This window comes from Oncorhynchus gorbuscha, linkage group LG08 (genome assembly GCF_021184085.1).
Source record: "Oncorhynchus gorbuscha isolate QuinsamMale2020 ecotype Even-year linkage group LG08, OgorEven_v1.0, whole genome shotgun sequence".
Classification (NCBI taxonomy): Eukaryota; Metazoa; Chordata; class Actinopteri; order Salmoniformes; family Salmonidae; genus Oncorhynchus; species Oncorhynchus gorbuscha.
This window is the reverse complement of record NC_060180.1, coordinates 20679074-20705750: the sequence shown is the minus strand read 5'-3', so window position 1 is coordinate 20705750 and position 26677 is coordinate 20679074. Positions and strand designations below refer to the sequence as shown.

General features: G+C 40.8%; 2 protein-coding genes across 7 annotated transcripts in view; both read right to left on the bottom strand.

The window, feature by feature from the left end:
* Positions 1–5204, bottom strand: part of LOC124040785 (cGMP-dependent protein kinase 2-like) — a 24309-nt gene extending 19105 nt beyond the window's left edge. For both annotated transcript variants that reach the window (XM_046357882.1, XM_046357881.1), the window contains exons 1-5: positions 5066–5204; positions 3869–4405; positions 2387–2553; positions 1834–1947; positions 863–968 (exon numbers count right to left, since the gene is read on the bottom strand). In XM_046357882.1, the coding sequence (XP_046213838.1) occupies positions 863–968; positions 1834–1947; positions 2387–2553; positions 3869–4338 (857 nt within the window). In that variant the 5' untranslated portion in view covers positions 4339–4405; positions 5066–5204. The remainder of the gene's footprint in view (positions 1–862; positions 969–1833; positions 1948–2386; positions 2554–3868; positions 4406–5065) is intronic.
* Positions 5205–5533: 329 nt separating this feature from the next.
* LOC124041312 (collagen alpha-1(XIII) chain-like) overlaps positions 5534–26677 on the bottom strand; it is a 120254-nt gene continuing 99110 nt past the window's right edge. The window contains exons 32-43 of one of the 5 annotated variants that reach the window (XM_046358769.1): positions 26483–26554; positions 26251–26295; positions 26042–26092; positions 25917–25943; positions 25672–25758; positions 24632–24667; positions 23465–23518; positions 23284–23337; positions 22765–22800; positions 19556–19633; positions 11708–11746; positions 9936–11475 (exon numbers count right to left, since the gene is read on the bottom strand). In XM_046358769.1, coding sequence (XP_046214725.1) covers positions 11473–11475; positions 11708–11746; positions 19556–19633; positions 22765–22800; positions 23284–23337; positions 23465–23518; positions 24632–24667; positions 25672–25758; positions 25917–25943; positions 26042–26092; positions 26251–26295; positions 26483–26554 — 582 coding nt within the window. In that variant the 3' untranslated portion in view covers positions 9936–11472. Of the gene's footprint in view, positions 9573–9935; positions 11476–11707; positions 11747–19555; positions 19634–20151; positions 20239–20277; positions 21529–22764; positions 22801–23283; positions 23338–23464; positions 23519–24631; positions 24668–25671; positions 25759–25916; positions 25944–26041; positions 26093–26250; positions 26296–26482; positions 26555–26677 lie in introns of those variants that run through there. The other 4 variants (XM_046358767.1, XM_046358770.1, XM_046358771.1 and 1 more) reach the window with 4 other exon arrangements.

The window sequence follows — 26677 nt, the reverse complement described above, 5'->3', positions numbered from 1 at the left end:
AGAAGGATGCATACGAGGAAAGAACCCAATACCTACTGTAAAATATGGTGGTGGATCTTTGATGTTCTGGGGCTATTTTGCTCCCACTGGTCCTGGGGCCCTTGTTAAGGTTAACGGTATCATGAACATGACCCAGTAAGAGGACATTTTAGCCAAAAACCTAGTTGCCTCTGCCAGGAGGCTGACACTTGGCAGCAAGTGGACCTTCCAGAAAGACAATAACCCCAAGCACACATCAAAATGTGGGTGGCAGGTAGCCTAGTAGTTAGAGCATTGGGCCAGTAACCGAAAGGTTGCTAGATCAAATCTCTAAACTGACAAGGTAAAAAATCTGTAGTTCTGAACAAGGCAGTTAAACCCACTGTTCCTAGGCTGTCATTGTAAATAACAATTTGTTCTTAATTAACTGACTTGCCGAGTTAAATAAAGGTCAAATAAAAAATGACCATCTCAGTCTTTGGACTGTGGTTTGAATTGAAGAGGGCATGACAAAGGATATCAAGGTTCTGGAAATATTCTGTATGGAGGGATGGTCGAAGATCCCTCTCAATGTTTTTCTCTAATCTCATAGAACATTTTTAGAAAAAAGTGCAAATATGATGAGATATTGAAAGGTTTCGAAAACAGGGGGGCAATAACTTGTTTAACAAAATCTCTTTCTCTGAGAAATTGTATTAGAATAAAATAATATCATTTTCCAATTTCTGTGAGGACACAATATAGGTTACTATTTGCATTATTTATTTTATACAGTATATTTTGCTCATCTTTATCAAGGGGTGCAGAAAAATGTGTTCGGAACTCAAACTTCCATTTACATCAATGCCTGTTTCAGGCTTGAAGACCAAGCTCCTACATGTACCTGCGTAGGAAGCTGAAGTACTCTTCTTGCGTAGCCTGTGTAGATTTCATCATAATACTCTGGAATGTCTGCCGGTCCAGAGCCCAGATATGAGCCTGGGATACAGCTGGGCATTGGAAATTACAAGTCCAATCAACACACCATATAAGATCAGACATTCACAGGGCCGGATACTCTTATAATGTTATAGAAGTTGGCCAAACATTCCATGAACATTTACTAATTTTAATGTCTGAAAGAGTTATGGTGACTAAACTGCTTGGAGTAACCCTGGATTGTCAACATATATATCTCTCATGGCTCGAAGTGGAGGAGAGATTGACATCATCAATACTTGTTTTTGTAAGAAGTGTTGACAAGCTGAATGCACCGAGGTGTCTGTTTAAACTACTAACACACAGCTCGGACACCCATGCATGCCCCACAAGACATGCCACCAAAGGTCTCTTCATAAATCCTCAAGTCCAGAACAGACTATGGGAGGTGCACAGTATTACACACTCGTACACATGGATATTGTGTTGTAAATATGTGATAGTGGAGTAGTGGCCTGAGAGAAACCACTCATGTATTGGGTAAAGTGTTATTAAACATAACGTCATGTAATATTTTCAATTCTATAACTGCCTCAACGTTGCTGGACCCCAGGAAGAGTAGCTGCTACCTTGGCAACAGGCTAATGGGGATCCTTAATAAACACACAAATACAAACGCTATTCTATGCAAGATTAGAGGAAGCAGCTGTTGACTAGGAGACTGTGTGATATATGGTTTGCATATTCTAATGAGGATGCAATAGTCCCTTGGTGACTTCTCAGAAAATCCTGCTGCTTTTTGTCATAAATGGATACTTTTGTATGTCATATGTCATATGCATGGTTAGTTGCATGATTGCACTTGAGTATGAACACTTGGTTTGTGATGTGTGTGGAGAAGTATTGTATCTCAAAGGGGACTAAAATCAAACCCACCTTTCACTGTTGCAGTTCTCTTACAGTTGTACAATATAGCCAACTCTCCAAAGGCGGTCCTGGGATGCATCTCTCCGAGTAATTTGCCGTTCTGCATGACCTCTAGCAGGCCATCTGAAGACGAAAAACCTAGCATGAGTGTTGACAAACAGCTAAATACGGTATGTGCTGTGTTTGTGCTACAACCCACAGACAACCCCATTGTGAAGAAGTTACTAAAGCTGTAATCTCCTATGGGAAGATTCTGCATGTAGACCGAAGATTTTGCCAGGACTGAATGGGATGCATGAGATAATGAGCAGCATTAGTTCCGGTTTGCGGGTTTTCGTCACGTTATTTGGAAAAGATTGGGCGAAGGAGGTTCTTAAACTGCTTTGTATAGATCGGAAGGTGTTTTTGGGGGGACTGAGAGTTCCCCTTTACAAGGGTGGAGACTTTTTTGCCGGAACGTTCCATTTCAAACGCACATAGACACAGAAGTCAATCACGCAGCAGACCAAATTACGCAAGATTTTACTTCTGGGTTAACAGAGATTAATAAAGTTGATATGACCTGCCAGCACATAGAGGAAGTTCCCTGGTTCTCCCTCCTGGATGACCAGTTGGCCCTCAGTGTAGATCCTCTCATACATGCAGTCCACCATCTCCCTCATGTGCTGCGGATCCAACTTCTTCAGGAAGTCATTGTTCATGATGGCATCATTGATCAGCTTCTTGGTGCTGGGAGCAAGAGGAGCACAGATAAGAGGTAGAGAGAAACACCTCCAAGTAGACACTCTGTAATTTTAGAGGTCAAAGGTTTACTTCACCTACAAATCAATATTCATCCAACGTTTAAGTTGTACGCCAAATATCAGATATCAAATATCAGAATTTTATTTTGAATAATGTAGTTTTATTGTCTCTGGCTAACTTTTCTGAACTAAATGAGTCAATATATTACACATGTACAGTAACAATGCATGCAGTGTCCTGGATAACACCCTCAAATGCAGATTTCACATTATTTCACCTTAAACAGCCCCTAAACCCAACATACAGTCGGGGATGCTAACTGGTGGTTGAGTTTGCACCACCATGAGTAAGAGCTTAGTAATCAGGCCATTACTACTGTATTTTTACTACCGCATTCATGTTTGATTTTCATAGATGGACAAAGCACTATATTTTCCCTAGTCTCTAAACCAGTCACATAGAAGGAGACAAACGGTTGATGTAGTACCATTAGGCGTGTCAGTTTCCCCCTGCATCCCTCTTAACTATAAGGCCTCTAATTATTACATCAGACAGCCGAGGGCCAGTCCATTAACCTAAAATGGACCTGGTGAATGGACTAAAGCAGGAGAGTAGGGGGCAGGCAACCGAGGTCTGCTTAATTAAAGCCATAATGATCCAGCCCATGCATATTGCATATAGATGCTCAGGCCTTTGTTTCCCCGTGTGCCTTCCTATTATCCCCAATGCTAATACAGGCTTTCAAATCTCCTTGGAGTGGCAGACAATACAAAGGCTTGGACAGAGCTCCATACCGTCTTATCCTTTCAAGAGGAGGATTGGACCGGGATTCAATCCGATTCAATCCGATTTGGACAATGTGCCATTTAAAGGTCATTTACGATTAAGCCGGCAGTGTTTACCCTGAATGTGTTCTCCGCAAACACGGGGACATTGCTTTTAAAACGTGCATTGCGGACAAAGCGTGATCGGATTGAAAACTGTGCATGCACAGTAGCCTACACCAGACTCCGCTGAGCACAAATAATGATTCAAGGTAGGCTTTATTATCACAGATCCAGCTGATTGCTTTTAAACTTTGGCGAACATTTCTGCTTGCATGTCATGACATGTGTCTAATTATCACATATGTTACAATGCAACTGGGTTTATATGTGTAAAGAACAGGCCTTTGTGGGAAAACAAGAGAATAGGAACAAGTAGTCGGGGCTGTCCACCACTACATGGAACTGTTTTGGAGTTATTAACCCTCCAATAACCTCAACACCATTGTGTGGTTCTGTTGATCTCTGACACCCACCTGGAGTCCTTGCGAACACGTGCCCTCTCTATGGACACATGGTGGACTCTGAAACCCCCGCAGAAGTGCCCTGAGGTGGGCTCGGCCGACACGCCCTCCTTGGCCTTGAGCCTACGGTGGACCTCCACAGCCACCCTGTGGAAGCGGGTGGGACCCTGGTTGATGACACTGAGCAGGCGGTGGCAGTTGGGAATCAGAGGGGAGCGGCCTAGGCTGTTGTAGCCGATGGCATCCTGAAGCTTTTCTATCTGGGAGACTTTAGCCTCCAGCTCTCTCTGCAGGCTCTGCAGCTGCAGCTCCTGGGATTTTAAATCCTGGTCCCTCTGGGCCAGCTCTTCTTCCAGGTGGGCTATCCTGAGCCTCAAGGGCTCCGTGTCACACACCTTGAGGCTGGAGGCCAGGAAGCTGTCCTCTGACCGTGGGGCTTTGATTGAACCGTTGCCCATGGCCAGCTGTTGGCTGGCCACCATAGGAAAGCTCTTGGTCACCCTCGTCTAGTCACTGATATGTCTCCGCCCGGTGAAAAGTATTTTCTCACTGAGGAGGAATTGATTTATGTTATGCTTTCTGCTATAATGCCTTTAGGAATACAAAGAGATGTGCTGTGCAACAGAGAATCTTGAATCCACAGGAGAAACATCCCTCTGATCATATTTCAACAACTAAGAAGATAACAGCATAAATGGAATTCGGTTTAACCTCCAATGAATTAAACTTGGAAAAATTGGGTACATGACTGTGAAAATAAGGAAGCCTAGATTTCTGCATTCATTGCACAGAACTGACAATATCCTATAACATACATGCTGCCATAACTGAGATACAATGTATCAATATATCTTGAGAATGTTATTCTATTTCTATGATATTGAAACACTGATATGCATATGCTGCAGCAACACAACAATAATGCTGAATAAAAATGCCACGTGTCAATTGTTTTTGTCATTTAGCAAATGCTCTTATCCTCCAGAGCGATTGACAGTTAGTGCATTCATCTAAAGATAGCTCAGTGAGACAACCACATCACAGTCATCATATATGTAAGCCATTAGATAAGTTCACCTCACACAGTCACATCATGTTTCCTATCATAGCCTAAATGTAATTTCACCACAATATTCCAAAACAACACCATATCTATCGAATTTTAGAGAGCAAGCTGCTATTTTACTTACAATATCGTGGAATACGTACCCGATTTCTCGAAATGTAATGCCGTAGACTTTTTCATAAAAGCTATGAACGAGCCTCTTCAGGTATTCAAACACCTGCATAAAATAAGGTCCTCTCCTTTGAATGGACTGGAATCTGTGACATCCTCCTCAAAAGCTTTTTCTCGTCATGTTGAGTACTGACGTGGTAATAATAGTACTTCTCTCACTCAGTCCAATGACGGCAAAAAAGCGAACATCTGTTTTGAATTTGGCTACTCCTGGTGGCTACCCCTGGTGGTTGCATGGTGTTAATCAACGTAGAACCAGTTATTAAATACTGGCCATATTCGCACTTTGCATTGATACTGTAAATGTAAATATAGGCGAATGTCTTGATTACTTCTTTCAAACTCAGTTTATTAGCCTACTGGAGATAATTTCCACAAGGTTTAATTGAGAGATGCCTCTAGCGACAAGGGTTAAAATGATAATAATTCACTTTTTTAAATATTTTTTTTATTGACAATGTTCTCAAAATGTATTGAACAGGGAAATAATGATTGGCAATCAAGTGACAAAAGCTGCCATTTATGGTTTATAAAAACAGTTTCTAGAAGAAAGAAACAGCACCTTAGACAGCATAGGTAACTCTGTATTACATTTTTTTACTGACGACTCACATTGACTCTCAAGAAACGAAATGTTGACACCTCAATTCAATGTTCAAATGTTACATTTCATTCATCTTCAAGAGTCTGTAACAGCAGAGGAAATTATAAAAGGTCACTTAACTGACATAATTCCTCATTTTGTGAAGAAAATGGCATATCAAATAAATTCCCATAAGTATTTTGCTGTAAAATGTCACTGTTGCTGTCAAATAGTAAATAACGCTTACAAACAAAAATATCAGCATGCAGATGGTTTTTACATCAAATGCATTGAAATAAATGCCCTCATATCTGTTCTCAGTTAGCTACTGAAACTGATTATCACACAAACTGGTTTCATAATATTATACATCTTGATTTCTACCTAGCACACTACATAGTAGATAGTTAAGAAAACAACTCAATGAATGTCAACGGCAGGTTAACTATAACGCAGTACTCTATAACGGTCTTCTAAAATGGCTTCTATGACCTTAACTATCTCTCTCCTAAACTGCTTTAAATACCCATAATGGTGATGACATCAAGAAGTGATACATCCACTTAATACGAAACAGAATGCATTGATCATAGACTGGCATAAACATATCCGTAATGTCGACTAAAGTGATGAATCAAATAACTTTACAGTGGATACAACACCATTCCTCAAACAAATCTGTGTACTCTTCACATGAGAAGGCATTAACTGTAAATTGGCTTGGACTAAAATCAAGAATGAATTGAAGACATAATTGAAGGGTTTTTTGTGAAGTGTTTTTCAGTAGAAACACAAATATTCACAAAGGACCACATTTCGTGCTCAGGTCCAGAAATAACTTCACATGACCTATCATCAGTTAAGTGTTTCTCATGAGTGACATGTTCTAAGATATTATGTGTTAAATAGTTATATTATGAAGTATGCATAATTACATGAAGAGTACACTTCATATATAAATACAGTAAAAGATGAAGACAAAGTCAACTGGGAAATGTATACCAAGAAATATAATACAAACATGTAATAATAATGGCCAGAGAAGATATTGTAAAACTAAAGAGTACTGCCATTGTGCAAAATATCAGTGAGAAAAAGCAGACATTAAATTCACACAAACTTTTAAAGATGACCGACCCTACAGTAAATCAACTAATGTGACATAGTGTTGTGAATACATTCTTACAAGAGAATGAATGATTCTTTGAATATAGCTACTGTCTTCATAGGAGTACTCAGCTTAATAAAGGACTGTGGGCGGTAATGTGACACATTTACTGGGGACGATGGTTTGAAAGATTTGAGGTGAACCATAATCTTATAATCAAATGAAAACCTTCAAAATGGCCTAAATACACGTCCATTATGTGTCATTGCTCCACTAAATAAACGTGTTTCCAGAATGATTTACATCCTTGGGAGGAAGGCTGCTTGTTTAGCACCTTTGTTAAAGAAAACAATAAGGCAACACTTTACATTCATTTGCATTTACAGTAATTACTGTAATACAGAAACAGCACTTGACTTGATCCACTTTTATATAAAGGTCGTGTTATAGGAGCTGCTCGTGTGTAATTACATGTTAATTCAAATTCATAATCAACAGGGGCAGCGTAAAGCCTAGTTCTCAGGCAAACATTCCAAACAAATTAACTATAAAAATGTTTTTTTTTTTTTAAATCAGAATGTTATCTAAAATGGTTAGATCCTTTTGCCTTTAGACTACATTTCTGTTACCAATTCGTGTCAGTAATGCTAAAGTGGTCTCAATCGTCCACCCCCACTGCCTGCCTAGGTCAATGTGGCCTTTATCAAATCTAAAGAACAACCACAATAACTGACCCTGGTTTGCAATACACCATTTGGATATGAATATGGACTCGTGTTGTATTCACCACTTTGAATATTCAAATGATTATCGTATGTGCATTTTGATTTGAGGTGTGAGGAGGGTTAGAAGACAGTTGTCAACATGACATAAGGAATGCTTCTGTTGTGTTAAACATAAATAAAAGGCACAAGATATCATAGTCGTTGACAAGATGGACATATTGTCAGTTCAGTCGTCGGACTTCGTTTTCACACAAGAATGCTATGAAATTGTTGCTACATTTTTGGAAGAGAAAGTAATAAAATACCTTTACCCCAACTGCTCAAATCAAAATGAGTTTCACAAGGTCAAAATGTCATAGGCGACCTAAATAAGCAATTCATTGGATTTAAAATGGTTCTAAGTGTCGGTTACCAGCTGTCCAATAGCTTCAAAACTGGTCTTGTGCCTCCAGCCATGACACGTCACACAATCCTAAACAAGAGACCTTCAAAAACAGGGGTTTTCTTTCATCAGTATGAAAGCATCATTTTTCATGACACAACATGTTTAGAGGAGCTGTATAATGTCAACATTTGACATAAATATTTGCCCACGATAAAAATCTGCCTTCTTTATGGTTAATATTTGACTTCAAAGGTGACAAACAGTCACACCGAAGCCCACCGATTCATACAGACAGGATAAAGGTGTTGAACTTATTCCTGCTTAAATTAGCTGCCCAATTTGATTCATGATGACTTGCATTTAGTGTGGCATTCCTCAGGAATCTTATTTTAGGGTAAATTAGATTATGGTACTCTGGCTCTTACAAACTGATATGAATCAGGTTATTCCAGATTATAAACTGGGTGGTTTGAAAGCTGATTGGCTGAAAGCTGTGGTATATCAGACCGTATACCATGGGTATGACAAAACATGTATTTTTACTGCTCTAATTACATTGGTAACCATTTTATAATAGCAATAAGGCACCTTGGGGGTTTCCCAATATACCACAGCTAAAGGCTGTGTCTAGACGCTCCGCGTTGCGGCGTGCGTGAGAACAGTCCTTAGCCATGGTATATTGGTCATATACCACACCTCATCGGGCCTTATTGCTTAAATACTCATTAAAAGTTGCCAGTATGACTGCAGATATGTATTATCTAAGACAGTCTAAAACGATAGGGTATCTATGTTGAGTAAAAACATTTTGGGATAAAATGAGAGGCTCCCATGTCACATTAATATATTCAAGAACATGGAGTTAGCGCTTTAAAAAAGTGTGTGAACACTCTCCTACTGTACAATACTTACTCGTACAGCATTGATATATGGTGAGTTTTACATCTCGGTACAAGAATGTGAATACATGTAATATACGTCTATTAGACATGTATAAATGTATACCAACAAAATGCTGGTAATAAAGTTCTTCCTTGGGCACAGGTCAGGCCACATAGCTACATAAACAGTATGGTATATGCCTGCAACACCCAGGATATTAGAGAAGGCAGTGAGTTTGATATCAGGAATCATCAAAAGCATTTCCCTTTGTTTTTTGGTTTGTCTTGGAAACACATGAACACAGAGAGATTACATCTGTCTGTTCTGCGAGCTGCTCTGAATTCTTGAATCACAGTTGTTGGTGTCAAATAAAAAACAGGAAATTGTACACTATAAAAAGTGAATGTCTCACTTTCACATAGTGAATAAAGATATATATCTCAAAGAAAAGCACATATCTCAAATAAATGCGTCTCTATCGCTTTGTGGCTTTGATGGCTTGTCCAACCCGAGGAGCCTTCAGCAAAGAACTGCAAAGGAAACTGAAATCCTTTTGTTTCTGAGTCTTATTGAAGTCAGTCTGCTCACTGCTAGCGACTGGAGCCCCCCAATATTACTGCCTCTGTGTTCAGCCGGCTGGAAAATCTGTGTGAGTAAAATGACAACCCCAGGTGGGGTCAAAACTCAACGATATCTCCAAATGCCTTCAAGTTTCCATCCTGCAGCTTTGAGCGAAACGTTGTTGAGCAGATCTCTTGAACCTCTACTACTTGGCCAGTTGGAAAGGATTTTGACCCTTTCAAAGAAAAAGAGGTTTGTGTCAAGGGATAACTCTTTCCATACTAGCAATCTATAGTATATGCTTTTTACCATTCCTGTGTCGTTTATTGTATATGGCAGTTCAAAGAACTTACCTCAAACAGCACAATTCATGCTTTTTGGCACACACACATTCAGGTTACTACAAACCATAGCAGAGCAATGGAAATAGCAGATTTCAATGCACAGTTAACACAATTCATGTGAAATGAAACATTAGCATGATACAACACTCCTAAAAATGATTCCACAGATCCCAAACTCTACAATGGTCTTCAATGAAAGGGATGCCATAAAAAAAGGTATATGTTATTTTTAAAGCACACAACTGTACTGTATGTACCTTAAAAAAAGAAGGTTTATTTCTGATTGTCATTTTGAACATATTAAAGGTCAACAAACATTTAAATGTCAATTTGAACAGATTCTCAATGATTTCTCATGAACTTTGGGTGAAACCTATAACAAGGAGAGCAAGGCAGGGGAACATGGCACACGTTAGCATGAGGTATAAGAACCTGATGAAGACTTTATTAAAAGGTGGTAATCTCTTAATCTAGCTATACATTTCCAGGCAGATCAGAACACAAGGGAGAGCTTCTTTTTTATTTATTTTTTACAATGAGCAGTGGACCAACTCTACTCCAGTCCCCTTCATCCATCTCTTCAATACTGATTTATAAACACAGTTAGCAAGGGGGACGTAGGTCACTCCCTCAAAGTACAGCTGCAAATAACTAGTCTGGTATTTCTTAACAAGATCTTCATTGTCCATTAATAGCTTTCTTCATATAAATAGATGGACGCGTTACACTGGGCGTAGAGGCAATGTGGCAGCAGGATGCCTTAAGGGTCAGCAGCAATATTTCAGTCATCCAAGAGAAAGCTTGTTACATGGGTTTGTATCAATTTGATAAAGTTCTAACAAAAAAAGGCAAACAACTACAGTTAAATAGAGCCTGATAGTCAAAAAGCAGGATGATGTGGCCCCTTAGAGTTGGTTAAAAAAATATATTTACAGATGACTTGGAGAAATTGAGGCCAGGTTATACGTGAAGCAAAACTGTAGCTTAGAATGGTTGGTCATTCTGGCTGTGAAACTACTCAGCCAGTGAAAGAGCAGCGAATGCTAAGTATTTGTTCTCTGTTTCAAAATTGCTGTTTTGCCTAGGGGGAAACAACTAAAGCTTCAATTGGTCAGGCAATCTCAGTTGAAACCCCTTCATGAGATAAAATGTTTCCCTTTTAGAGACAACGACATGGTAGTGTGGCATGCTGGATATTCAGGATACGTTATGGGTTGATGATAGCAGAACCCTAAACGGTTAAAAGAGTATGCGTTGAGAACCATGGGCATCTGTGCACCAGTGATTAAAATGGCTATACTTGTACAGTGCAGACTAAATACAGTGCTGTCTGTCACCATGACGTGAGTTGTGTACATATTTAGACAGGAACATTTGCGGGGCTGTAGGTTTTCATCATTTTGATCTCTACAAAGAGGGTTCAACTAAGATATTTCAAAAAGGCAACACTTCATCTTTCCAGCCCCACAACTCAGTGCAGCATGGTCACAACAAAACAACACAACAGGATACAATAAGTTAATAGGCAATATCTGTTCACATTATGCACAAATATCATGCATATGTAGCCACATTATCATTTCTTCCTCATCCAAACATGTTGACATAATGCATAGCTATTAAATCCAATACGTAAACATTATTACAAGTAATACATATAAACACTCTGTACAAAGGAACCTGGCATATTTTTATGATTTTCTTTTTTCTCTCGTCAGTATAAGAGAGCACATAAAAAGTACAAAAATAAATATTCTATGTACAATCACACATGCCACCCCGAAGTTATCGTTACTGCAAAGAGAAGGCAAAAAAAAAAACACACATTAGTTCATGCAACGTTCATTGAGGATACAATGAACATGAATACAACTAAGCACTTTTCTACAGTATGAATGAAGTAATGACAGATGATGTTGATTATACTGGCACTGGGATAATACAAAAGGCAGAACTACCAAGCACTTAATCAGCCCAAGATGCAGATAGTGTACATTCACAGCAGGATATCAACTCTTTCACTTACTTTATTCCAACACCCTGATACTGGTAAGCCATCATCCCCCTAAGGAAAGAAAGAGAGGGAGTGAGTCATACACACTTTGAGGTAATGCTTTACATGAAAGGGATAGTGCACCCAAATGACAAATTTACATTTTATAGACAAAGTATAACAGCAATCCATGCTTTGGTTTAGTTTCCCCTCACACTCTTTCTACATGCTAACATGTTAGCATATGTGGCACAAATCTCCCTTAAATCATGGGACCGATATTACACATTTTCACACATCATATTCAAAATCTATAAGTGACTTTGTTGAGTTTCACAATCCATTTTAGATACTTTCGGAGGATTTGGACAAGATGCGCGGAAAATGACAATATTGGTCCCATGACTTGAATGAGATTTGTGCCACAAACGCTAAAACGTTAGCATGTGGGAAGTGCCAGGGTAACTATACCAACGCATGGATTGCTGTCATACCTTCTCCATAGACCGCTGACAGGTTAAGGAAACCAATGTGCAATTTGGTCATTTGTGTGAACTATTCGTTTAAGTTGTTCTGACACAGACTAACTTAATATAAAGTGTTACTCAAACTGCTAAAACTGTAGAATGTGACTTTCTGTACAGTATAACCATGCAAACACGCAAACATGTACACAAAACACAATGCAATTTACTGTTGAATAAATACTATTGTGTGTGTATAATATTTATGCAATGTACTATGCATATTGTGTTAAAAAGCATCAACAACCAGCCAAACAACTAGTGGTACAGTAGTAGATGTGTATTTGTAAAAAATATGACTCCATCGTCAGAATTAATTCAAACTTTTAGCAATAGGGTTTAAACACAGCCACTGGGCTGTTATTTTCTTTCATCTGGCATCTTCTATGAATGAATCAAACCGTCAACCTCTTTTTTTCTCTCCTTTTCAATACATAAACCAAACAGTGTTAAACTAAAATCATTGAGGAGGCCCTGTTTTTTTTCCCCAAGAGAATCTTTCTCAATACAGTTCTGTTGCCCAACATGGTAAAGGATAAGGTGGAGGGAAAAGGTGCCATGCGAGTGGTAGTGGAGAAGACAGGGATACAAATAAGAAAAGTAAGGCTAGAACTTTCAAGACTCTTTGAAAAAGAAAAGTATTTAAAGTCACTTAATGGGTCCTGGGTTATTATGATCAAGAAAATAGATTCTGTCGCACGCCACTAATTACTGTTGGGGTTCTGCTGCCCTTGCAAGAAAAAATACAATTCTCAGCAAATAAATGATTAGTTTATCTAAACAGTAGTACATTTGTAGTTAACAGCTTGATCAACAGCTCCAAGTGTGTGCATGTCTACTCTGTAAATAAAGGCATTGCTCTTCTCAAATCAAATCAAATATTTGTCACATGCTTCGTAAACAACAGGTATGGACTAACAGTGAAATGCTTAATTACGGGCCCTTCCCAACAATGCAGAGAAAGAAAATAGAGAAATAAAGGGAAGTAAAACACGTAATTATATACAGTATACCAGTACTGAGTCGATGAGCAGTGAGTGGTATGAGGTAATTGAGGTAGATATGTACATATAACTATGAATAAAGTAGCAGATAGTAAACAGTATTAGTAGCAGCAAATCAAAATCAAATTACATTTAATTTTATTGGTTGTGTACAGATATTTTGTAGATGTTATTGCAGGTGCAGTGAAATGCTTATGTTTCTAGCTCCAACAGTGCAGTAATACCTAACAATACACACAAATCCCACACATTAAATGAAAGGAATTAAGAAATATCAGAATGAGCAATGTCCGAGTCTGGAATATAAATATGTATATGATGCTGTGTATAGACAGTATATGAATATAAAATGTGTGTACAGCAGTAGCTATATAGGATGAGCCTCGACTAGAATACAGTATATACATATGAAGTGGGTAAAACAGTATGTAAACATTATTAAAGTTACCCGTGTTCAATCACTATGTACCAGAGGTCGACCGATTAATTGGAATGGCCGATTAATTAGGGACGATTTCAAGTTTTCATAACAATCGGAAATCGGTCATTTTGGATGCCGATTTTTCCGTTTTTCTATTATTATGTTTTTACATCTTTATTTAATATTTATTTAACTAGGCAAGTCAGTTAAGAACGGCCTAGGAACGGTGGGTTAACTGCCTTGTTCAGGGGCAGAATGACAGATGTTTACCTTGTCAGCTCAGGGATTCAATCTTGCAACCTTACGGTTAACTAGTTCAACGCTCGAACCACCTGCCTCTCATTGCACTCCACGAGGAGCCTGCATGTTACGCGAATGCAGTAAGAAGCTAAGGTAAGTTGCTAGCTAGCATTAAACTTAATCAATCATAATCACTAGTTATAACTACACATGGTTGATGATATTACTAGTTTATCTAGCGTGTCCTGCGTTACATATAATCAATGCAGTGCACATTCGCGAAAAAGGACTGTCGTTGCTCCAACGTGTACCTAACCATAAACACCAATGCCTTTTTTAAAATCAATACACAGAAGTATATATTTTTAAACCTGCATATTTAGCTAAAAGAAATCCAGGTTAGCAGGCAATATTAACCAGGTGAAATTGTGTCACTTCTCTTGCGTTCATTGCACGCAAAGTCAGGGTATATGCAACAGTTTGGGCTGCCTGGCTCATTGCGAACTTATTTGCCAGAATTTTATGTAATTATGACATTGAAGGTTGTGCAATGTAACAAGAATATTTAGACTTATGGATGCCACCCGTTAGATAAAATACGGAACGGTTCCGTATTTCACTGAAAGAATAAACGTCTTGTTTTCGAGATAATAGTTTCCAGAATCGACCATATTAATGACCTAAGGCTCGTATTTCTATGTGTTATTATGTTATGTTATAATTATGTCTATGATTTGATAGAGCAGTCTGACTGAGCGATGGTAGGCACCAGCAGGCTCATAAGCATTCATTCAAACAGCACTTTCGTGAGTTTTGCCAGCAGCTCTGCTGTTTATGACTTCAAGCCTATCAACTCCCGAGATTAGGCTGGTGTAATCAATGTGAAATGGCTTGCTAGTTAGCGGGGTGCGCGCTAATAGCGTTTCAAACTTCACTCGCTCTGAGACTTGGAGTAGTTGTTCCCCTTGCTCTGCATGGGTAACGCTGCTTCGAGGGTGGCTGTTGTCGATGTGTTCCTGGTTCGAACCCAGGTAGGAGCGAGGAGAGGTACGGAAGCTATACTGTTACACTGGGAATACTAAAGTGCCTATAAGAACATCCAATAGTCAAAGGTTAATGAAATACAAATGGTATAGAGAGAAATAGTCCTACAATTCCTATAATAACTACAACCTAAAACTTCTTACCTGGGAATATTGAAGACTCATGTTAAAAGGAACCACCAGCTTTCATATGTTCTCATGTTCTGAGCAAGGAACATAAACGTTAGCTTTCTTACATGGCACATATTGCACTTTTACTTTCTTCTCCAACACTTTATTTTTGCATTATTTAAACCAAATTGAACATTTCATTATTTATTTGAGGCTAAATTGATTTTATTGATGTATTATTTTAAGTTAAAATAAGTGTACATTCAGTATTGTTGTAATTGTCATTATTACAAATACTTTTTAAAAATCGGCATCAGCTTTTTTTGCCCTTCAATAATCGGTATCGGTATCGGCGTTGAAAAATCATAATCGGTCGACCTCTACTATGTACATAGGGCAGCAGTCTCTAAGGTGTAGGGTTGAGTACCGGTTGGTAGCCGGCTAGTAACAGTGACTAAGTTTAGGGCAGGGCGGAGGCTGGGTAGTGGTGACTATTTAACAGTCTGATGGCTTGAAGATAGAAACTGTTTTTCAGTCTCTTGGATCCAATTTTTATGCACATGCAATGTTTCCACCTTCTAGATGGTAACGTGGTGAACAGGCTGTGGCTAGGGTGTCTGAGGTTCTTGATGATCTTCTTGGCCTTCCTGTGACACGGGGTGCTGTAGATGTCGTGGAGGGCAGGCAGTGTGCCCCCGGTGATGCGTTGGGCTGACTGCACCACCTTCTGGAGAGCCCTGCGGTTTTGGACAGTGCAATTGCTGTATCAGGCAGTAAATCAGCCCGACAGGATGCTCTCAACGTTGTATTTGCAGAAGTTTGTGAGGGTTTTAGGGGCCAAGATGAATTTCCTCATCCTCCTGTTGTTGAAGAGGCTCTGGTGCGCCTTCTTCCCCACACTGTCTGTGTGGATGGACCATTTCAGATTGTCAGTGATAGTGCCCGCCGAGGAATTTGAAGCTTTTCACCCTCTCCCCGTCAATGTGGATGGGGATGTACTCTCTCAGTTGTCTCCTGAGGTAGACTATGGTGTCGTCTGCAAACTTGATGACTGGGTGGGTCTAGGGTGTTAGGTAAGGTTATAAGGTTATTTCATGATGACAGAAGTGAGTGCTACGGGGTGATAGCAATTTAGTCCAGTTACCTTCGTTTTCTTTGGTACAGGAACAATGGTGGACATCTTGAAGCAAGTGGGGACAACAGACTAGGATAGGGAGAGATTTAATATGTCCATAAACCCTCCAGCCAGCTGGTCTGAACATACTCTGAGGATATGACTTGGGATGCCGTCTGGGCAGGCAGCCTTGCGAGGGTTAACATGCTTAAATGTCTTGCTATAACGGCGGCCACGGCGAAGACAGCTCACAATCGGTGGCGGCACTGGGTTTTCCTCGAAGCAAGGTTGTTTAGGTTGACCGGGAGCATGGCAATAGTCTCCGCTACATGGCTGGCTTTGTTTGAGTATGTGAAAAATCAAAAAAGTTAATGCAGATAACCCGGGTAGCTATTTGGTTAACTATTTAACTGACTATTTAGCAGTCTTATGTCTTGGGGGTAGAAGCTGTTCAAGGTTCTACCAGGATTGGTTCCAGACTTGGTGCATCAGTACCGGTTGCCGTGCAGTAGGAGAGAGAACAGTCTATGGAGTGGTGGGAGTCTTTGACAATTTTTAGGGCCTTCCTCTAACAACGCCTAGTATAGAGGTTCTGGATGTCAGGGAGCTCGGCCCCAGTGATGTACTGGGCCATACGCACTACCCTCTGTAGCACCTTGCGGTCGAATGCCAAGCAGTTGCCATACCAAGCGGTGATGCAGCCAGTCAAGAAGCTCTCAATGGTGCAACTGTATACATTTTTGACGATCTGAGGATCCGTGTAAACTCTTTTCAGAGTCCTAATGGGGAAGAAGCATTGTCGTGCCCTCTTTACGACTATGTCAGTGTTTTTGGACCATAATAGATCCTTAGTGATGTGGACAATGAGAAACTTGAAGCTCTCAACCCACTCCATTACAGCCCTGTCGATGTGAATGCGGTGTGCTCAGCTCTCCGTTTCCACCACACTCTCTGACGTCATCCCTATAGGCCAGGGGTGGGCAACTCCAATCCTCGGGGGCCTGATTGGTGTCACACTTTTTCTCCATCCCTAGCAAACACAGCTGATTAATCAAATTGCATTCTAAACTGAAGATCATGATTATGTTATTATTGGAGTCAGGTGTGTTAGCTGGGGCTAGGGCAAAACTGTGACACCAATCAGGGCCCTGAGGACTGGAATTGCCCACCCCAGCTATAGGCTGTCTCATCGTCGTTGGTGATCAGGCCTACCACCGTGGTCGGCAAACTTAATGATGGTGTTGGAGTAGTGCGCGCCACGCAGTCGTGAGTGAACAGAGTACAGGAGGGGACTAAGCACGCACCCCTTAGGGGCCTCCGTGTTAAGGGTCAGCTTGGCGGATGTGTTGTTGCCTACCCTCACCACTTGGGGGCGTCCCGTCAGGAAATCCAGGATCTGGTTGCAGATGGAGGTGTTCAGTCCCAGGGTTCTTAACGTGGTGATGAGCTTTGAAGGCACTATGGTGTTGAACACTGAGCTGTAGTCAATGAACAGCATTCTCACGTAGGTGTTTTTCATTTGTGCAAGTGGGAAAGGGCAGTGTGGAGTGCAATAGAGATTGTGTCATCTGTTGATCTGTTGGGGCAGTACGTGAATTGGAGTGGGTCCAAGGTGTCTGGGCGTTGTTGATGTGAGCCATGACCAGCCTTTCAAATCAGTTCATGGCTATAGATAATAGTGCTATGGGGTTATAGTCATTTAGACAGGTTACCTTGGCATTCTCAGGCACAGGGACTATGGTGGTCTGCTTGAAACATGAAGGCATTACAGACTGAGTCAGAAAGAAGTGAACATGTCAGTGAAGACACTTGCCAGCTGGTCCGTCTAGCTCGTATTGTTGGTTGACATCACTGGGCAGGTCATGGCTAGATTTCCCTTTGTAATCCGTTATAGTTTGCAAGCCTTGCCACATTTGACGAGCGCTAGAGCCTGTGTAGTAGGATTGATCTTAGTCCTGTATTGATGCTATGCCCGTTTGATATTTCGTCGGAGGGCGTAGTGGCATTTCTTATAATTGTTCAGGTTAGTGTCCCGCACCTTGAAAGCGGCAGCTCTAACCTTTTGCTCAGTGCAGATTTTGTCTGTAATCCATGGCTTCTGGTTGGAACATGTACATATGGTCACTGTGGGGACGATGTCGTCGAGGCACTTATTAATGAAGCCTGTGACTGATGTTGTAAACTCCTGTATGCATATGAATGAATCCCGGAACATATTCCAGTCTATGCTAGAGACACAGTCGTGTAGCTTAGCATCCCCTTCATCTGACCACTTCCGTATTTAGCGCATCACTGGTACTTCCTGTTTGAATCTTTGCTTGTAAGCACGAAGGAGGATAGAGTTATGATTAGATTTGCAAAATGGGGGGGGAGGGCTAGGGAGAGCTTTGTATGCATCTATGTGTGTGGAGTAAAGGTGATCAAGAGTTTTATCACCCTGTAGTTGTAAAGGTGACTTGCTGGCAGAAATGAGGTACGACAGATTTCAGTATTCCGGCATTAAAATCACAGCCACTAGGAGTGCCACATCTGGATGAGCATTAAGGCACCATACAGCTCATTGAGTACGGTCTTAGTGCCAGCATCGGTTTCTGGTGGTATATAGACAGCTATGGAAAATATAGATTAAAAATATCTTGGTAAATAATAAAGTCTACAGCTTATCATGAGGTATTCTAATTCATGCGAGCAGAATCTTGAGATTTCCTTAATATTAGAGATCGATCTTCAGCTGTCGACAACAAAGCAACAGCGGTTCTGTCCTGCCGATGCATAGAAAAACCAGCTAGATGTATATTATCCATGTCCTTGTTCAGCCAAATTTCAGAGGAACATAGTATATTACAGTTCTTCAGGTCTTGTTGATAGGATAGTCTCGAATGGAGCTTGTCCAGTTTGTCCAGTGATCGTACATTCGCCAATAGAACAGAGGTTTATTTACTCGCCGTCGTAGGTTCATTAGGTTGCCCACACGTCATCCTCTATATCGCCGTCTCTTTCTTTTCCAAGTGTCGGGGATTAGGGACTGGTCCGGGGTCAGCAGTATGTCCTGCGCTGCCAACTCGTTGAAGTAGAAATCTTCATCTAAATTAAGGTTAACTGTTCTGATGTCCAAAAGCTTTTTTCAGTCATAGGAGACGATGGTGGAAACATTGTGTACAAAAAAAGTTAAGATCAGCGCAAAAAACCCCCCCACAAAATAGCAGAATTGGTCAGCAACCCGTAAAACAGCCTTTATTTGTAAAAGTATTTTTACATAACTAACGGTACTATTGTGTTAGTTCAATGTAATGCTCAGGCAGCCCTATTATATTAGATCTTACTTATGCCTAAAGTAAAGTGAATAAGAAAATGTATGGAATTGTTAAGGGGTGGTTAGAAAAGCCAAGGCATGCTGGATAGGGAAGGGAGAGAGGAAGCATACCACAGGACAAGGGGCATCCAGCCCGTCCAGGCCAGGTAGGCCCGGTTCACCCTTTTCTCCTTTAAAGCCTCGGAAACCCTGTTTGTGAAATCAACCTTGTAAACATCTGCACATTGCCCCTCCTTTACCGGCATTCTACCCTGCTGGCTGATGAGAGGACCTGCTACCGCTCCGCTCGCAGACCGAAGCCTGTAGCTACAGGCACACCTAAACATGCAGGCGGCCCGGGACTGACAGGAACAGACTCACCGGAGTACGTGGGTCATGTTTCTGTTAGTCTTACCCTTGAAAAGAAAACCCCCTCAGATGGTTCATGGTCGCTGGTCCTGGGGTGATTATTCATTCTTAACCAATAATCATCCAGTCATTCAATGAATACCAAATCATTATCACGAATGCAGTTTGTATCTCTGGACTAATACTGTAGGAGACGCTTGGACCAAAACCACTTCAGGGTCTATTAGAGTCGGTTAAGAGGCAAAAGGAAGTCAAGATCAGAACACAGAGACTCCTGATTGTCAGTGCAGGTTATGTGGTATTCTGAGGGTCGCTCCTTCTTTTTGCCACCTGGCTTGCACATTGAACGCAGGACATACCAATGGACAGGGGGCATCTAATCCGGGTGCTCCTTGGTCCCCCTTATCCCCTTTAGTTCCCCTGTTGCCTTTCTTGCCCCTCTCTCCCTGCAAACAACAGTGCATTACAAGAGACAGGCTTTAGTTCCTCCTGGCTGGCTCGCCCACACAGTAAGCAAATATGTTTGCTTTTTGAAATCATGAAGCTTGTATTCTTACCTAAGGAATTTAGACATTTTACAGATAATTGAAGACCATAAAAGTAAGGATGATGTGCTTTTTTGGGGTTTACGAAGAAGAGTACTGAAGTTTAAGAATGTAGTGGTGGGGAAAGTAAGTGGAGGAAGTTAGGGAGTAGGGATACAGGCCAATGCTATTGGTGAGCGGGTTCCTTTAGTACCTGAGATAACCTTCACAGACTTGTTGCAGGGATAGAAACACTTCATTGATTAATAAAAAAAAATATATATATATATTTTACCTTTATTTAACTAGGCAAGTCAGTTAAGAACAAATTATTATTTTGATTCATCAACTACTACAGGATATTACAAGGGTATCACTAGCCCTAACACAACATAACATTCATGAGCCATACAGCGGAAAGGTATGCTGTTGTTTGTGTACACTAAAAAGGTGGCTGGACTGGCTACTAGCTGGCTACAAGTAAACAAGCCACTTACAGTATCTTCAAAAGCGAATATTTTTCTCTCAAGAAATGGCATTCCTTTACTGCTGAAGTTGCAGTTATATAATGGACGTGAAGGGCTACAGTATTTACACGCGGAATTGTTACATTATGCACCTACGGCCTATATTAGGTTGATCTATTGGATCGTGCCTCCATGAGAATGTGCAATTTACGATAAATTCTGAGGCTAGTACTTATTGTATCATATTGCCAACCAAAGCAAACCTCATAAAATATTATAGATATTATATGTGGGTATATGTATAAGACCTGAGCACATTATTATTCAAACATCCGCTCACCAAGATCAAGGCCTTTGAAGGGGTTGGATTAGGGGCTAGACGAGTTTATCAAGAAGGAATTGGAATTGGAAAGATAATCAATCCTGGCCAACACATATAATGCTCTCACAACGTTGCCCAAAACGTTGCCCGAAAACCATCAACCTTGGCTAACGTTCTGGCAACGTTGTGAGAACATTACTTGTCAGCCAAGTGAAAGGAAATTACAGGCAGGCTTGCGGGGAAGGTAAGTGGTAAGAGGAGGAGGAGGAGTAGGAAGAAGATGAACCCGGGACTACGACATTAGAATGCAGGAGGAGCAGGTTGCCGGGGTGTGTGAGAGGGAGAGAGAGGGCAACACGACCCGGCAAAAAGAGCCACGGGAAACAGAGCAGGGTGGAGGGGAGGAAAAGGGGATAGGAAGACCTGCGGAAACAAAGGAAGACAGGACAAGAGTAAAAACAGCACCACGATCCCACAACTGGCCACAGCACCTCCAACTGGTGTAGCAAAATACCTCACAATATCAATCTCTTTCCCCTTCTTTTACAACCCATTTTAGCAGCAAATACATTTGATCCACAGATAGGAAGTAGCCATAACTTGTCAATGTCAAATATTTCCTGCTGACATGAACCCAGTTGGAAGTGCTGAGAGGGTCAATGACATGTTGTGACTTTTAAGGTGGGAGTCAGAATATTAAGTCAGATGTTAATAGGAAGGAAGGAAACATTCTCCAAGGGGAAGGGGGGACATGGGTATATGAACCAAATAATCTCTAATACATTGGTAGATTTTTTTTTTTGCAGTGGCTATTTTACAAAATGGGAGTGTAGCATTATGTGATTACTTTAAGAACAACATTTTCAGACACGACAGTCCAAGGTAACCTTAGGTCGAAAAATGTAAAAGAGAACATTTTGACTTGTCTTCAAAGAAAACAGAATGTAATTTTCTAAGGTCTTTGATGTGTCCATTCACATGTTCCAGTCCTCTCATTATCAAGTACAAACATCTTCAATCTCTTTTGATCCCCTGTCTCAATTTATACTACCTCAGTCATATTTGCATATTTTAACTAGATGAATTGAACTCTGAGGTAAAAAGGCCACTGCAAAACAAATACTTTCACCTCCGAAAGGCAAAGGACATAAGAATATCATTTTTTCAAACATCACCAAAATCACAATTGAAGGACACTCATCATTGGCTATTTTGGACACATTTTCCAGAAGATGAGGTTATTGATATTTAAATAACATTTTGATTCAGATTCGCCTACTTAAGAGAGCCTTTGAATCCACCATGGTCCTGCTCATATTACCTAATACAGGCCCACCATGCTTTTAAGAATAACAAACTTGACATCCCAATGGGCTTGCAAATGATTGATTGATGATGAACTATTACCAAAAAGACTACTGAAAAATGACAATAGTCTTTTTGATTAGTACTTTTCAATGAAGAATACCTTCGCTCATTTTGGTTGGGAGTATATCTAGTGTTGAGTGAAGTAGGAGCATGGAGGATCAGAAGCCATTTGAAATCCCATAGTTTATCAGAAGTACTAATTAGCAGAGAACATGTTATTGTCCTCTGGTTAGAAGCACATTGTACTCCAAGAGAGCAGTACAAGCACATAATTATCAGCTGTTATCTTACCCGGTTCCCTTTGAATCCTTGTGGTCCTACTAAACCCTGAGAAGAGGAAGTTAAACACAATATGATTTCCTGTGCAAGCATTGAGACACATTGCCTTGAGTAATAGCTTTGTAAGTGAAGTAAGTAGTCTTGCAGGGGCCGATCTCTCGTGAGAGGAAGCGTGATGTACAAGTACACCCCCCGGACAGAACGCTATTGCAGAGCCTTACCCCCAATCCATCTCCTTAGTGACACATCGGATCCCATTTTTACAGTATTTGGTATGACTCGCCCAGGGATCGGACTCCCAACCCTCCAATCTCAGGGCGGACATGCTAACCACAAAGCCACTGATTTGGTAACAGCTTTGTGCTGTCAATCAATTTGATCTATCGATTCCCTCAGACTTAATTAATAGATTATTTAAGGTACTAATGATGCTATGCTCCAAATTGCTCATTGCTCACAACGTTGATTGTAAATACAATAATGTATTTATTTGATGTTATTGATACTTAGGTAATTGGACAAACTACTTACAGGGATGCCTTGAGGCCCAATTGGTCCTGGTTCTCCTGAATCTCCCTTGTAACCCTGAATTGATAGAAAAATAACAATATAAATCATTCATCTCAAATAGATAAATAAGCTCTGTTTTGACTGATAGCTCTTATGTGGTGTGTGTGTGTGCTACTTTAGTGTGTGTGTTGTAAGTACTCACTCTATCTCCCTTCAGTCCTGCTGGCCCTGCCACACCAACTGGTCCTATCAGGCCCTTTAAGTTTAAGGACAAGATGACAATCAGTGAATGCAGACATTACAATGGGAGGATATCCAAAGGAAAGAGATGATTGCATTTCCGTCAACAGATCAACAAGCTTTCTGGAGCACTTACGTGCCAAAGGAGGAGTTAACCAACTCTGTTTATGTTAGTCGTGATTAAATAATAGCCTATTGATTGATTAGGTAGTGGTGTTCTCTAGGTTACCCCACTGTGCATGTTACACCAAGCTTGTTGAGCTAAAGAATGAACAGGAACAAAAAAAGGAGAAAAATATGATTAGTAAAAGAGGTCAGCTGCAGCTCTCGCTCTCCCTGTGGAAGTCAGGATTCGACAGGAGGACCTTGCATCTCAGGCAGATACTACAGCATGTACAGATAGTTCAGCATGTACAGCATTTTGCATGACAGAGCCATACTGCCATACCGTCCTGTAGACATATCAACATGCAGCATGAGCATCCCAGCATGCTCTCCTGGTAGGACATCACAACGCCAGTTCAAAGCATTTCACTGCTTGCATATGATCATAGGAGAATTACAACGGTATGTTTTGAAGATTTGCAGTGGCATGGACTCGGACCCTCAGTTTGTCATGACTTTATGCAAGTAGGCTGAATCTTGAGGTCTGATTTCGGAACTCAAATGTCCTTATAGATCTTCCATTGACGTCAACACATGATTTAAGTCTGGGTTACTCATGCACATCTCAAGTTAGGATTCAGGCTGTAATGAACAAGTGGGACTAATTCTTGCCATTTACTACTTCAAAACATATACGCACTGAGAGGAGAAACATCTTAGGGCCCATTTTAGGACTATGACACGTTCCAATGCCAGACAGACATGGGACACAGTCATGTGAACATCGTCCCTATGCCAGAGCAATCCTCAAAAAATGCCTAAAAACAGAACTGTTCTCTCTGCAGACAACCAGACAGACTACAAGACAGGACAGACAGGACAAGCATGTAGGAAAGGCAAGCAGACAGACAGACAAGACACCAGCGCAGACAGACATGCAAATAAGCCATGGGGGGAGCAGAGGAGGGGAGGTGGGGTAGGGGAGGAATGTGTGTTGGGTGGGTACAGGACTTGCGCCACTCACCACTGGACCAGGCCTGCCGTCTAAACCATGAGCCCCCTGGACAGTGTGTAAACATTTAGAGAGCAGAGATGGAGAGATGGAAGGTAGGTGGTGGGAGAAGGGGAGGAGGAGGTGTGGAGGGGGGAGAGGGTAAGGGGTGAGTGAAGCAGTGATTCGTGACTCAAAAACACATCCAGTTGTTGATGAAGGGTGATTGTGTTGTGATGATGTGAGAAACAGTTACTCCTTTTATAGGTGCATTTGATTATCAATGTCAAATAATTAAGTCCTGACATTTGATAAAATTGTGTTTTTCAGAAACATAAGCATGGTTCAACTTCTTTCTATAGTTGATGTCCATATAGAAAGCAGTTTGAAGTGTGAAGGTTTAAGTGTCTATGATGATTTGCAAATTTCATGTCTTGTACCAATATTGATTAGCATATACATAATATCCCTCATCATTTCCATATAAAAGGAGTTACTGAGCCATCGATGATGTGACTAGAACATGTACTGAATATCAACAATGACCTTTGACTCCCAATAAGTAAACCAGAAGTAAGGAAGAGACCCCCAGTGATTCATATCAAACCTATTCCTTAACATGCAATTAAATATAGAACTATACATATTTACAGAATTCCAGAGAGATTATCAGAAAACTAAACAAAAGTTGGCATAATGAAGAAAATGATTAACTCTTTCCATCTAATAATAATAATTATTGAGTTATCTAAAAAAAAAATATGACAATGGTAATGTATATTGTAGATGACATGTTTTAGTTTTCATATTAGTGATTTTATTGCCCTTATGTACTGCAGCAACAATCCATCCATGCACTTTGAAAACATTAATGCAACCATTGAGCAATCAAACCATCATTGGTTAGGCCTAGTTATAAAGTGACATGACAACACCAGAACAGTCATGCTGCCTGGTTCTAAGACACAAAAGCCTGAACAAAGAGTACACCCACTCTACTTTGGTTTCCAGGAGTCAAAATACAACTTATAATGGCAAAATGGTCAAAGAGATGGTCAAATTGGTGTACTTACAGGAAGCCCAAGATGACCCCTGTCCCCTTTATCGCCTTTCGAACCAGATGCTCCCTTCTCTCCCCGTATGCCTATGCCTGGCTCCCCCTAAAAGAGGCACAGAAAATACATTATTCACATTTACTACATAGGCATTACACCAACTTACTAAAACCACCGATTTGAGAAAGTAATGACAACTACAGTATCAAAGGATTCTGGAGGTACAGTAAGACATTACAGAGGCTACCACAATCAACTCTTACCTTTGGCCCTCCCAGTCCTTCAGGTCCCTGAGGGGTAAAAGAAATCACTTCATGTAAATATGGCATATTATTAGGAGGTTTAATAGATATTTCTGAGGGCTTATATTGCCTAATAGTGTACTCACCGCAGGGCCAACTGGTCCTTGGGGTCCTGGAGGACCTGGAGGCCCGTATACCTAAAGACAAACATCAGGTAACGTCATCAATGCATACACTTCCTCATTAGTGGGTTCACTCAAACATCACGTCCTCTGAATCTGACCCCTCTCAAGTTCACTCAAACACGCACGGGTCATTAAAAACAATGAGATACACAGTGGAGGGGATCCCTTACCATGTCTGACATTCCTCCCTTATCTCCGGACTCACCCTTCTGACCCTGAAGCATCAAGTCACATGAATACAAGGTTAACATAGGCTACTCGCATGAATAAAACACTGTTGTACACCCAATCAGCACTGTACAGATGGCTAGTATTGCGAACAGTATTTTGCTGCTACCCAATGCCAGGTCAGACACTGCATACTGTATACTCAGATGCAGTCTGAGGGGCACCATTGCGTACCATTGCGCCTGGTAATCCAATGGGACCAGGAGGCCCAGAAACCCCCTTTTCACCAGTAGGGCCATCTAAACCCTACAGAACAAGGAAAGGGGTGATAGTGATTCAAATGTTGTCAGTGTGTTCAAATCAGGGATTGGTTTTGGTTCATTTCCATATCAGAGTGTCAATTAATACAAAATAGACGATTCCATTTTT